Raw genomic sequence first — 14,825 nt, 5'->3', positions numbered from 1 at the left:
TTAAAATCCAAAAACAGCTGTGCTTTGGTGGCGATTGGTGAAAGCACAGCAGTTTTTTGGATTTTAACCAACAACAACTTTACACCATATTGGAATAGATCACTTGGACACTTACTAGTTTATTGAACTATTCACATGTTTTGTTTTATTGTTGATTTATATATATTGTTCATCACTTTTAACCATTGTATATATGGTATAATGGTTTAATGCCGATTTCACACTGAGGCAGCAGAGGAATTGCACAACAACTTGCATCCTTAAAAAAGTTTTAGTTTATATGGTTAATCAATTTTATAGAGGATTTATTTGCAATTGGGGTATGTACAGTACCTCACATTTTTGTAAATATTTTATTATATCTTTTCATGCGACAACACTAAAGAAATTACACTTTACTACAATATAAAGTAGTGAGTGTACAGCTTGTATAACACTGTAAATTTGCTGCCCCCTCAAACTCACTCAACACAGCCATTAATGTCTAAACTGCTGGCAACAAAAGTGAGTACACCCCTAAATGAAAATGTCCAATCTGGACCCAATTAGCCATTTTCCTTTGCCAATGTCTTGCGACTCGTTAGTGCTACAAGGTATCAGGTGTGAATGGGGAGCTAAAGGTGAAGGCGCGCAAGGTCTCCAACATCCACCAGCTCTGTGATGTCTTCACAGAGGAGTGGGTGATGACTCCGGTGGCAACCTGTAAAGCTCTGGTGAACTCCATGCCCAAGAGGGTTAAGGCAGTGCTGGAAAATAATGGTGGCCACACAAAATAGACACTTTGGGCCAAATTTGGACATTTTCACTTAGGGGTGTATTCACTTTTGTTGTCAGCAGTTTAGACATTAAAGCGGTGTTTCACCCTGCAGAACAACATTTTAGCATAAAATTAGGCATAGTAGCGCGAGCTACAGTATGCCTGTCTTAATTTTTTTATCCCCGTACTCACTGTGTAATCGTACATAGAAGATTCCGACTGCCCGCGGGGAATGGGCGTTCCTTTCAAGAGGGAAGGTGATTGACGGCCGGCTCTGGCACGTCACGCTCCCCGAAGACAGCCGGAGTAGGTCTCGGCTCTTCACGGCGCCTGCGCACAGACTATGCGCAGGCGCCGTGAAGAGCCAAGCCTATTTCGGCTATTTCCGGAGAAGCGTGACGCGCCAGAGCCGGCCGTCAATCACCTTCCGTCTGGATTGGAACGCCCATTCCCCGTGGGCAGTCGGAATCTTCTATGTACGATTACACAGTGAGTACGGGGATAAATTAAGACAGGCATACTGTAGCTCGCGCTACTATGCCTAATTTTATGCTAGAAGAAAAAAAAAGTTGTTTTTTTTTATAGGGTGAACCCCCGCTTTAATGGCTGTGTGTTTGTCGAGTTATTTTGAGGGGAAAGCAAATGTACACTGTTATACAAGCTGTACACTCACTACTTTACATTGTAGCAAAGTATAATTTCTTCAGTGTTGTCAAAAGATGTAATAAAATAATTTTCAAAAATGTGAGGTGTGTACTCACTTTTGTGAAATAGTCTCTCATGCACCGATCTCAAATGTGACCGAATAAATAGATCATTAATTAACAAATATGTAAAAAGTCTGGAATCGATCGATTAATTAAACTTAAATTTCATTTAACATATAGATCAGGTGTGTCACGGTCCTAGGAAGTACAAAGTCACAGATAGATACAAAAAATGCTTACACCATACGGATTATATTTAACAAGAACCCTGGAGATAAATCAATAACTAAATAAGCAATCAGAAAAAATAAATAAAAATAAAAGTCCAGAATGTCAAAGATGCATATAACCAATATATACACAAGTCCATCTTGGTAGAAATACACGGAAATATCCACAATGCGTTTCCTCCTGCATAAGAAAGTGCATACCCAACATCACATATAATATATGTGTCAAAGAGGAAAAACTACCAACATTCATGCATCTAAATTCGCATGTGCGATCAGCCTCAAAAAAAAAAAAAATACGTATGGTGTAAGCATTTTTTGTAACATCTATGACCCTGTACTTCCTAGGATCATGACACACCTGAGCAATATGTTACACAATGAACTTTAACTTATCGATCGAATCCAGACTTTTCACGTTTGTTAATTAATGATGATCTATTTATTCATTCACATTTGTGATCAATGCATAGGCATGATACTCTGAGGAAGGGCGCGATCTACAATAGCCAGAAAATGTTTATTACCATGTCTGCCTGACTATACAAATGATGTATTTGATGTAATTTTGATGAATTTCTACAAAATAAAAGAATTTTTAAAAGGGCAGCAATCCCTCCGCTATTTCTCTATATTTAAGCCTGTGGGAAGGCTTGATTGCTAGCACTACCAGCTGGAATCTCCCTCTCTCTCTCTCATAGGGTATTCACAGAAAAACTAACCCCCATTGTCAAAAAGCAAGACCTTCAGTCACACTGCAAGCTGCACATAAATCTAATCTAGAACTCACTTAATTTAGAGTTTACAATAATAGTCACAGCATAAATCATTCTGAGCTCCACCTGTAGTCAAAATATTAAATTGCAGCTTTCAGTCATTGTGACACAGGTAATGACAGCCACTTCATGTTGGAAATACAGCAGTCTGAAATACCTCTTAAACTGATGTTAAATGTATTTCAATAACGGAATCATCAGCACAATTATGGCTGGTAAGGAACCTTAACAATATATTGAAAGTCTTTAATCACCAACACTTACCATGGGACTGCTAAAGGCTGTGTGCTTAGAAAGGATACTGGCCCTCATAGCTTCTGCTCTGCTACCAGTCCGCCTGTGGGTCTTGGTACTCTGACTCCTGTGAACTGCTTTTACACTGTGATGGCTGCCACTGCTGTCCCGCCTGGCAAGTGTCGCTGTTTTTGCACCATTATCTTCTTCTTCGGACTCTACCTCCTGATAGGCTGCCAAACGTTTTGCTGTAAAAATAAACAGATGCCAACGAGAAGCAAGATCAACAATTTATACTATATTTCATAGGGAAGGTAGAGAATGCGAATAAAAAAAAACAAACAGTATCATTCCTAATGTTTTACAACATACGTTAAATGCCCCAATTCCATGGACTTGGCTCAATGTGTTGCAGTGCAAGAGGGAAGACAGGTTCAATTGAAAACTATTTGCGCATGCCTATTCATTTTCCTTATGCAGGAAAAGCAAGCAAAATAGAAAAAGGTGAACTTAAGGTATGGCAATTCTGGAACAATTTAAGTGTTTATGTGCCATACCTTGAGGATACCCCTGAAAACTGGAAATCACTGCAGTAGCTTCTGGGTCCGATGCCAAGTAGCTGCTCTGCTGTTTACAGAACACAGGTCTTGCGCCCAGGCACAACCAGCATTCAGGGAACACATTGCATTTTCCCAACGAATGCAAGGGTTATCCGATTGGCCGGGCATAAAATTGTGACATCACGACCCTGGCCTCTCTACCTCATCCAATAAAATAATGCCTTGCATTCAGTGAGAAATTGCAAAGAGTTGCCTGCTGTCAGCTGACCTCAGAGCCAGCCCAGGTTCTGCAGGAATCTCAACAATGGCCGACAGGCGGGCAGGCTTGGCTTCTTATGAAGCCATTTATCATCACATTAGTTGTGGATCCTTTTTAAGTCATAATGATGACAGAAATCACCCAAATTGCCCTGATCAAAAGTTTACATACCCTGGAATGTTTGGCCTTAGTACAGACACAGAAGGTGGCGCACACACAGGTTAAAATGGCAATTAATGGTTAATTTCCCACATTTGTGGCTTCTTATATCACAATTAGTGCGTGTATAAATAGTCAATGAGTTTGTTAGCTCTCACATGGATGCACTAAGTAGGCTAGACACTGAGCCATGAGGAGGTAGAAAAGAACAGTCAAAAGACCTGCGTAACAAGGTAATGGAACTTTATAAAGATGGAAAAGCATATAAAAAGGATATCCAAAGCCTTGAATATGCCAGTCAGTACTGTTCAATCACTTAAGTAAAAAATTGGGGCATCTCTTAATATCAAGCCAAGGTTGGGTAGATCAAGAAAGATTTCAGCCACAACTGCCACAGGAACTGTCCAGGATACAAAAAGTAGGAACACAATACGATGATTCTTGAACAAAAAAAGAGCTGCATGGTCAAGCTGCCAGAAAGATGCCTTTACTGTACAAGTTCCACAAAAAACCTGGGTTTAATATGCCCAACACCAGCTTGACATGCCTCATTGGCTTTTTTTGTGGTATTGGTGCAGTAAAGTCTTCCTTCTGACAGCTCAACCATGCAGATATTTTTTGTTCAAGTATCGTTGAACTGTACTCCTTAACCACTTCAATACCATGCACCCCCTTCCTGCCCAAGTCAATTTCCAACTTTCTGCACAGTCATTGTTAAAAAATGTCAATTGCGCGGTCATGCTACACTGTACCCAAACAGAAATGTTATTTTGTTCCCACAAATAGAGCTTTCTTTTGGTGGTATTTGATCACCTCTGGGGTTATTTTTTGCTATACAAATAAAAAAGTTTTCAGTTATACAATTTTGTAAATAAGTAAGTTTTCTCCTTCACTGATGGGCAACGATAATGCGGCACTGACAAGGCGGCACCAATGAGGTGGCCCCGACGATGGGCATTGATAGGCAGCACTGGACACTCATGAGTGGCACTGATTGGCGACACTGAAAGGCTGCAATGATGGGTACTTGTACCTGGTGATCCAGTGTGGATGCCCATCCCTGGTGGTCCTGGGCGGGGATGCACTTATAAACTAACAGCACAGACCCCCGTCAGGAAAGCAGCGAACCGGCTCTCCTCGCGTCCAGACGCGAGTGAAGAAAAGCTGATCAGCGGCTCTTCCTGTTTACATTATGATCAGCTGTGATTGGACGTGGCTGATCACGTGGTAAAGAGCCTCCACCGGACGACACACCCCGCACCACCGATCGCCGCGATGTGTGCGCCCCCACGGGCGCGTGGCGGCTGTTATCCTGCTGGATGTCATACGATGTCCAGTCGGGATAACGCAACCACTTCCCGGACGTCAATTTGCCATTGACCGGGCGGGAAGTGGTTAAAAACAATCACACTGTCTTTTTGGAGAGCAGCCTGTATTTCTCCTGCGGTTACCTGTGGGTTTTTCTTTGTATCCTGAGCAATTCTTCCACCAGTTGCGGCTGCAATCTGTCTTCGTCTACCTTACTTTGGCATCAAAAGAGCCCCTAATTTTCCACTACTTAATAAGTGATTAAACAGTACTGACTGGCATAAAATATAAAGAAAAAATGTGGCGCCAATAAAAACACAAATGCCCTGTAAGGCAATATCAGACTCAACAAAATCAATAAGACTTGAACAGTGAGTACATATGAAGAGATCAAAGGGACTCCCCCACAATCAGGTGAGTACCCGGATCAATAAATCGTGAATAATGAGTGTATCGACTCAAACCACATTTCCAATCAACAGGGAAGTGAAATCCACAATGTAAAAAACTGTGCACATGAATGAAAACAAGTAACTGTGATGTTCATAAAGTGTCAAAGTAAAAAAGAACAATGGTTGTCATGAACCATGAAGTCCCATTTAGTGCATATAAATAATTTGTATGCATAAAGTTTATACAGTCCCAGGGAACATCAATCTTTATGGTAAACGGTGTATTATCTCCAGACAAAATCAGCAGTAGAAATAAATAAGTTGTGCCCTTACCGGATGGAGTAGACCCACATCTCACCATACGGTGGGGGGTCTTCAAGGCTTGCGTAGGCCGATTGCCTTACAGGGGTAACTTTCCAGGCACTCCTAAAGCTCTTTTCCGGTGGGACCTTTCCACTCTGATTAAACCAGGAATCTGGAACTGGTGACAGGGATGATGATATTCCTGGAGGTAGTTGGAGTTCTCAGGGGATCCAGTGTACCAGTATAAATTAAAAAGAAAAGAAAAAACACCTCCTCATCGCATAAAAAATTTATTAAAAATTTCAAAAATAAGGATAAGCTCCCAAAAGTCTCAAATAAGGGATTCTCAATAAACCATTATCACACCAAAAAAGAAAGCAGCACTGCAAAAGCAATCTTAGCATCAAGGCACACACACTTCAGAGAAGGATAAAAGTAGCTGTGCGCAGTGTAGGATGGATATGATCAGATGCCCGACCGGTTTCGTATCAAAATACTTCTACTGGGGTGCATATCTGAATCATCTTATCCTCCTGCGCTTTAAATACCATCTCTACTTACCCCCATAGGACCAGCACTCATCGTTAATGGCGTGCGTTCCAATTGCTGACATTTCCGGTGGGCGTGCGCTCCAGGCGCCCGGAAATGACATCTATTCAATCCAATGGTTAAAAAACACCTATCTTCCCTGTGTATGTTACAAGCGCTCCGGGCGCCCGGAAATGACATCTCCTGTGTATCAGCCCATCAACATGATCTCCCCTCAGCTCCCCTCCCTTCCAGGAGGATGAGCCAATCAGCACCAGTCCCAGCATGTGTGAGTCTAGTGAGGCGGAGCGCATCATAGGCCGACGCTAGCCACGCCCCCTCATGACACAGCTCCATAGTAAGGAGATATGCAGACGTTGTGCCAGTGTGTAAACACAACTGCACCTGCAAATTAGTGTGTCAAAGAGGTTCATTGATCTATAATGGATCACAGGGCGATCAGTAGAGATGTGACAGGGAAAATATCAAAGGAAAAGGGAACATAAAGGATGGCTAGAACATAGAGACATGTATGGAGGGCCTCCTGGTGGTGGGAATTGGTAAATTGAAATTACCATACCACCTATATTCATGGGCTGCTACATAACACAACTCTCATATGTAGGCGCCATCTAGTGGTCAAAAACAAAAATGATGAAAATAATGACCATTTAAATCGTCCCATATTATTAAAGGGGTGGTTCCCCCTAAAACACATTGCTAACAATAGATTCCTAAGACCCGTTACACTGCGGGTAGGCTGGCTTTTTTTTTTTTTTTTTTTTTAGAACATACCGATATCTCCCCGTCTCGTTCCTTTTCGGTGGGCGTTCCTAGTTGATTGACGTTCCTCGGAGGGGCGCGTACGTGACGTCACGACTTTCCGAAAGAAGCCGAACGTCGCTGCGCATGCGCCGTATAGAGCCGACTCTATACGGCGCATGCGCAGCGACGTTCGGCTTCTTTCGGAAAGTCGTGACGTCACGTACGCACCCCTCCGAGGAACGTCAATCAACTAGTTCCGCCCACCGCCTAGGGACGAGACGGGGAGATCTCGGTATGTACGAAAAAAAAAAAAAAAAAAGCCAGCCTACCCGCAGTGTAACGGGTCTTAGGAATCTATTGTTAGAAATTAGTTTTAGGGGGAACCACCGCTTTAAGCTATTAATAATCTATGAAAATTATAAATTACTTTTTGGATTGTAGATGGTGTCCTGGGAGTAAGTAGAAAAATGGAAAGATTCTTCAAAAAACAGAAAAAATATATATAGAAAAAATACACAATGACTTATAAAATTCCAATATATTAATACTGGTCATATAAATCAGGACTGGTTGATGAAGGAGTTAACGTCCCACTCCACATTGAGGCCGTGGGGGACGTAACTCTTCAATTGGTAGATCCAGAAGACCTCAAGCTTTGATACACCCCGAACACTGGGCTCACCTCTCCAGTGAGGAACGAAGTGGTCAATAACCTGAAAGGTCGTCCCCTCAATTCTTTTATTATGCTGTTCAAGAAAGTGCCTGGGTACAGTGTGTTTTGTGCACCCCTTCTTGATTTTGGCTATGTGTTCCCCTACCCTTATGGTGAAACTTCTAATGGTGCGGCCCACATATTGTTTCCCACAATGACAGGTAATGAGATACACCACGTGTTTGGTGGCACACGTGGAAAATATTTTCATGGGGAATACAAGGCCGGTTACTGATGATGTAAAGCTAACTGTTTTTCTCTTATTAGAATTATGTAAGCATACCTTACACTTTCTACAAGGGTGATAGCCTTTGGATAAAGGGAAAAAGGAAATTTTACCTGGAGGGTCTGGTATATTTGGCGCAAGTTGATTTCTTAGAGGGACAGCCCCTCTATAAATCACACCAGCTTGTGCAGGAAGAACCGGTCCCAACAAGGGATCATTTTTCAAAACTGCCCAGTGTTTTTGGATGATACTTTTAATTTGTCTGTATTGGGTAGAAAAAGTGGTGAAGAACGAGTGTTTAAATTTGTTATCTTGTGCTATTTTGACCCTTTCCACAGTCAATGTGGACCTATCTACTGCAGAGATTTTCTTAATTTCTTCTTCTATGGCCAGATTACAGTATCCCTTTTCCACAAACCTTTCTTTCAAAGTTTGTGCCTGGACCTTGAAATCATTTAAGTTAGAGCAGTTCCGTCTTAGTCTAAGCATCTGACTACGGGGCACCGAGCCTAGCCAGGACGGGTGATGGCAACTGTCCTGTGGGATGAACCCGTTGCGGTCCGTGCTTTTAAAGTATGTCCTAGTTTTAAGTTGATGGTTTTCAACAAAGATTTCAAGGTCAAGGAAATGTATACTTAAGGGACTCGCCTCATAAGAGAGACAAATCCCAACTTGATTGTCATTCAAGATAGTCATGAAGGTATCAAGGGAGGTACGATCCCCTTTCCATAGGAGGAGGATGTCGTCTATATATCGAGCCCACAGAGCGATCTCAGGTCGCTCTAGAGCATAGACGACATCCTCCTCCCATTTGGCCATAAAAATATTAGCCAAACTGGGGGCAAACTTGGCCCCCATGGCTACACCTTTCTCTTGTAGATAAAAGTCACCTCCGTACCAGAAATAGTTGTGAGAAGTTGCGAACCTCAACAGGTCCATGATGAATAACTTCTGTATCACAGGAATAGTTTCTACTCTATCCAGAAAGCGGTCAACAGCTTGAAAGCCTAAATGATGGGCAATACTGGTGTATAACGAGGCCACATCAGCTGTGACTAATAAAAGGTCCTCCGTATAGGGTACCTCTTGTAATTTGGCGATAGTGTGTCTGGTGTCCTTCAAGTAGGAGGGTATACCTTTCACAATAGGTTGGAGATGGTAGTCTATGTATTTCCCTACTCTGGATGTTATTGAATTAATACCACTTACAATAGGCCGCCCTGGTGGACGGGTACTATTTTTGTGTACTTTGGGCAAGTAGTACATGACTGGTATACGCGGAACCTTAGGCACAAGGTAACTCTTCTCTTTATTGTCCAATATTCCCTTTCTAGAAAGGGAATATTGGACAATAAAGAGAAGAGTTACCTTGTGCCTAAGGTTCCGCGTATACCAGTCATGTACTACTTGCCCAAAGTACACAAAAATAGTACCCGTCCACCAGGGCGGCCTATTGTAAGTGGTATTAATTCAATAACATCCAGAGTAGGGAAATACATAGACTACCATCTCCAACCTATTGTGAAAGGTATACCCTCCTACTTGAAGGACACCAGACACACTATCGCCAAATTACAAGAGGTACCCTATACGGAGGACCTTTTATTAGTCACAGCTGATGTGGCCTCGTTATACACCAGTATTGCCCATCATTTAGGCTTTCAAGCTGTTGACCGCTTTCTGGATAGAGTAGAAACTATTCCTGTGATACAGAAGTTATTCATCATGGACCTGTTGAGGTTCGCAACTTCTCACAACTATTTCTGGTACGGAGGTGACTTTTATCTACAAGAGAAAGGTGTAGCCATGGGGGCCAAGTTTGCCCCCAGTTTGGCTAATATTTTTATGGCCAAATGGGAGGAGGATGTCGTCTATGCTCTAGAGCGACCTGAGATCGCTCTGTGGGCTCGATATATAGACGACATCCTCCTCCTATGGAAAGGGGATCGTACCTCCCTTGATACCTTCATGACTATCTTGAATGACAATCAAGTTGGGATTTGTCTCTCTTATGAGGCGAGTCCCTTAAGTATACATTTCCTTGACCTTGAAATCTTTGTTGAAAACCATCAACTTAAAACTAGGACATACTTTAAAAGCACGGACCGCAACGGGTTCATCCCACAGGACAGTTGCCATCACCCGTCCTGGCTAGGCTCGGTGCCCCGTAGTCAGATGCTTAGACTAAGACGGAACTGCTCTAACTTAAATGATTTCAAGGTCCAGGCACAAACTTTGAAAGAAAGGTTTGTGGAAAAGGGATACTGTAATCTGGCCATAGAAGAAGAAATTAAGAAAATCTCTGCAGTAGATAGGTCCACATTGACTGTGGAAAGGGTCAAAATAGCACAAGATAACAAATTTAAACACTCGTTCTTCACCACTTTTTCTACCCAATACAGACAAATTAAAAGTATCATCCAAAAACACTGGGCAGTTTTGAAAAATGATCCCTTGTTGGGACCGGTTCTTCCTGCACAAGCTGGTGTGATTTATAGAGGGGCTGTCCCTCTAAGAAATCAACTTGCGCCAAATATACCAGACCCTCCAGGTAAAATTTCCTTTTTCCCTTTATCCAAAGGCTATCACCCTTGTAGAAAGTGTAAGGTATGCTTACATAATTCTAATAAGAGAAAAACAGTTAGCTTTACATCATCAGTAACCGGCCTTGTATTCCCCATGAAAATATTTTCCACGTGTGCCACCAAACACGTGGTGTATCTCATTACCTGTCATTGTGGGAAACAATATGTGGGCCGCACCATTAGAAGTTTCACCATAAGGGTAGGGGAACACATAGCCAAAATCAAGAAGGGGTGCACAAAACACACTGTACCCAGGCACTTTCTTGAACAGCATAATAAAAGAATTGAGGGGACGACCTTTCAGGTTATTGACCACTTCGTTCCTCACTGGAGAGGTGAGCCCAGTGTTCGGGGTGTATCAAAGCTTGAGGTCTTCTGGATCTACCAATTGAAGAGTTACGTCCCCCACGGCCTCAATGTGGAGTGGGACGTTAACTCCTTCATCAACCAGTCCTGATTTATATGACCAGTATTAATATATTGGAATTTTATAAGTCATTGTGTATTTTTTCTATATATATTTTTTCTGTTTTTTGAAGAATCTTTCCATTTTTCTACTTACTCCCAGGACACCATCTACAATCCAAAAAGTAATTTATAATTTTCATAGATTATTAATAGCTTAATAATATGGGACGATTTAAATGGTCATTATTTTCATCATTTTTGTTTTTGACCACTAGATGGCGCCTACATATGAGAGTTGTGTTATGTAGCAGCCCATGAATATAGGTGGTATGGTAATTTCAATTTACCAATTCCCACCACCAGGAGGCCCTCCATACATGTCTCTATGTTCTAGCCATCCTTTATGTTCCCTTTTCCTTTGATATTTTCCCTGTCACATCTCTACTGATCGCCCTGTGATCCATTATAGATCAATGAACCTCTTTGACACACTAATTTGCAGGTGCAGTTGTGTTTACACACTGGCACAACGTCTGCATATCTCCTTACTATGGAGCTGTGTCATGAGGGGGCGTGGCTAGCGTCGGCCTATGATGCGCTCCGCCTCACTAGACTCACACATGCTGGGACTGGTGCTGATTGGCTCATCCTCCTGGAAGGGAGGGGAGCTGAGGGGAGATCATGTTGATGGGCTGATACACAGGAGATGTCATTTCCGGGCGCCCGGAGCGCTTGTAACATACACAGGGAAGATAGGTGTTTTTTAACCATTGGATTGAATAGATGTCATTTCCGGGCGCCTGGAGCGCACGCCCACCGGAAATGTCAGCAATTGGAACGCACGCCATTAACGATGAGTGCTGGTCCTATGGGGGTAAGTAGAGATGGTATTTAAAGCGCAGGAGGATAAGATGATTCAGATATGCACCCCAGTAGAAGTATTTTGATACGAAACCGGTCGGGCATCTGATCATATCCATCCTACACTGCGCACAGCTACTTTTATCCTTCTCTGAAGTGTGTGTGCCTTGATGCTAAGATTGCTTTTGCAGTGCTGCTTTCTTTTTTGGTGTGATAATGGTTTATTGAGAATCCCTTATTTGAGACTTTTGGGAGCTTATCCTTATTTTTGAAATTTTTAATAAATTTTTTATGCGATGAGGAGGTGTTTTTTCTTTTCTTTTTAATTTATACTGGTACACTGGATCCCCTGAGAACTCCAACTACCTCCAGGAATATCATCATCACTGTCACCAGTTCCAGATTCCTGGTTTAATCAGAGTGGAAAGGTCCCACCGGAAAAGAGCTTTAGGAGTGCCTGGAAAGTTACCCCTGTAAGGCAATCGGCCTACGCAAGCCTTGAAGACCCCCCACCGTATGGTGAGATGTGGGTCTACTCCATCCGGTAAGGGCACAACTTATTTATTTCTACTGCTGATTTTGTCTGGAGATAATACACCGTTTACCATAAAGATTGATGTTCCCTGGGACTGTATAAACTTTATGCATACAAATTATTTATATGCACTAAATGGGACTTCATGGTTCATGACAACCATTGTTCTTTTTTACTTTGACACTTTATGAACATCACAGTTACTTGTTTTCATTCATGTGCACAGTTTTTTACATTGTGGATTTCACTTCCCTGTTGATTGGAAATGTGGTTTGAGTCGATACACTCATTATTCACGATTTATTGATCCGGGTACTCACCTGATTGTGGGGGAGTCCCTTTGATCTCTTCATATGTACTCACTGTTCAAGTCTTATTGATTTTGTTGAGTCTGATATTGCCTTACAGGGCATTTGTGTTTTTATTGGCGCCACATTTTTTCTTTATATTTTGTCCTACAGTTTTTCCATGTTGTGTTGGCAGCCTTACACATTATTTTTTATCAACACATTGTAATATAGCGCACTATTATATATATATTTTTTCACTGACTGGCATATATAGTCTTTTGATATCTTTATATCCTTTTCCATCTTTGTAAATTTTCGCTACCTTGTTACGCAGGTCTTTTGACTGTTCTTTTCTACCTCCTCATGGCTCAGTGGCTAGCCTACTTAGTGCATCCATGTGAGAGCTAACAAACTCATTGACTATTTATAGACGCACTAATTGTGATTTAAAAAGCCACAAATGTGGGAAATTAACCCTTAATTGACATTTTAACCACTTCCCTACCGGCCCATAGTAAAATGACGTCCACAAAGAACTTCTGCCGTTCAGAGTGGACGTCATGTGACGTCCTGGGCTTTGTGGGGGGATATCTGAATGATGCCTGCAGCTAGAGGCATCATTCAGATATCCTTCTAAACTGCCGGCGATTCTGCACAACGTAAGAACGATCATAGCGGCGGTTCCGCCGCTAGATCGTTCTTACAGGCGGCGGGAGGGGACATCCCCCCCCTCCCGCCGCCATCCGGTGCTTCTCCGGGCTCTCCCGTGCCATCGGGGGCCCGGAGAACGAATCGTCCGGCGCTCGCAGGAAGCATAGAGATGACTGGTGACCAGATGGTCACCAGTCATCTCTATGACCGTCGGAGGACCCGGGCGCGATGTGATGACGTCACGCCCGGGTCCCCGTAAGTAAACAAAGCCGCGATTGCGGCTGCTAAGCAACCACAAGCATGAGATCGGTGAATTTTTTTTCACCGATTTCATGCTTTCCAGCCTGGAGGAGAGATGTGGGGTCTTATTGACCCCGCATCTCTCCATAAAGAGTACCTGTCACACACATTCCTATTACAAGGGATGTTTACATTCCTTGTAATAGGAATAAAAGTGATAAAAAAAAAATAAAAATTAAAAAAAAAAGTGTAAAAAAAGAAATAAATATATATAAAAAAAAAAAGAAATAAAAATTAATTTTTTTAACGCCCCTGTCCCCGGTAGCTTGCGCGCAGAAGCGAACGCACACGCAAGTCCCGCCGACATATGTAAACGCCGTTTAAACCACATATGTGAGGTATCGCCGCGTGCGTTAGAGTGCCAGCAACAATTCTAGCACTAGATCTCCTCTGTAAATCTAAACTGGTAACCTGTAAAAAATTTCAAATCGTTGCCTATGGAGATTTTTAAGTACCGAAGTTTGGCGCCATTCCATGAGTGTGCGCAATTTTAAAGCGTGACATGTTAGGTATCTATTTACTCGGTGTAACATCATATTTCATATTTTACAAAAAAATTGGGCTAACTTTACTGTCTTTACATTTTTTTAATTCATGAAACAATTTTTTTCCCAAAAAAAGGCGTTTGAAAAATTATTGCGCAAATACCGTGCAAGATAAAAGGTTTCAATGACCGTCGTTTTATTCCCTAGGGTGTCTGCTAAAAAAACATATATAATGTTTGGGGGTTCTGCGTAATTTTCTAGCAAAAAAATTATGATTTGTACATGTAGGAGAGAAGTGCCAGAATAGGCCTGGTATGGAAGTGTGTATAACTGCCCGGTATGGAAGAGGTTAACCTGTGTGTGTGCCACCTTCTGTGTCTGTACCAAGGCCAAACATTCCAGGGTATGTAAACTTTTGAGAAGGGCCATTTGGGTGATTTCTGTCATCATTATGACTTGAAAAGGATGCAAAACTATGTGATAAATGGCTTCATGAGAAGCTAAGCCAGCTGCCTGTCGGCCATTGTTAAGATTCCTGCAGAACCTGGGCTGGCTCTGTGAGGTCTGCTGACAGCAGGCAACTCTTTGCAATTTCTCAGTGAATGCAAGGCATTATTTTATTGGATGAGGTAGAGAGGCCAGGGCTAGCCTGCTTCATGTATCCATGCGAGAGCTACGTAACAAATATAATTGACTATTTATACACAGACACGAATTGTGATTTAAAAGGCCACAAATGTGGGAAATGAACCTTTAATTGACATTTTAACCTGTGTGTGCCACCTTCTGTGTCA

The 14,825-nt window shown here is 42.2% G+C and overlaps 1 protein-coding gene across 1 annotated transcript in view; it reads right to left on the bottom strand.

The window, feature by feature from the left end:
• Window positions 1-14,825, bottom strand: part of ATP10A (ATPase phospholipid transporting 10A (putative)) — a 181,637-nt gene that overhangs the window by 54,577 nt on the left and 112,235 nt on the right. Inside the window, exon 8 of the mRNA XM_040336320.1 lies at window positions 2,735-2,952. Coding sequence (XP_040192254.1) covers window positions 2,735-2,952 — 218 coding nt within the window. The remainder of the gene's footprint in view (window positions 1-2,734; window positions 2,953-14,825) is intronic.

This window comes from Rana temporaria, chromosome 2, assembly GCF_905171775.1.
Source record: "Rana temporaria chromosome 2, aRanTem1.1, whole genome shotgun sequence".
NCBI classification, from domain to species: domain Eukaryota; kingdom Metazoa; phylum Chordata; class Amphibia; order Anura; family Ranidae; genus Rana; species Rana temporaria.
This window is presented reverse-complemented; position numbering and strand designations above follow the sequence as displayed.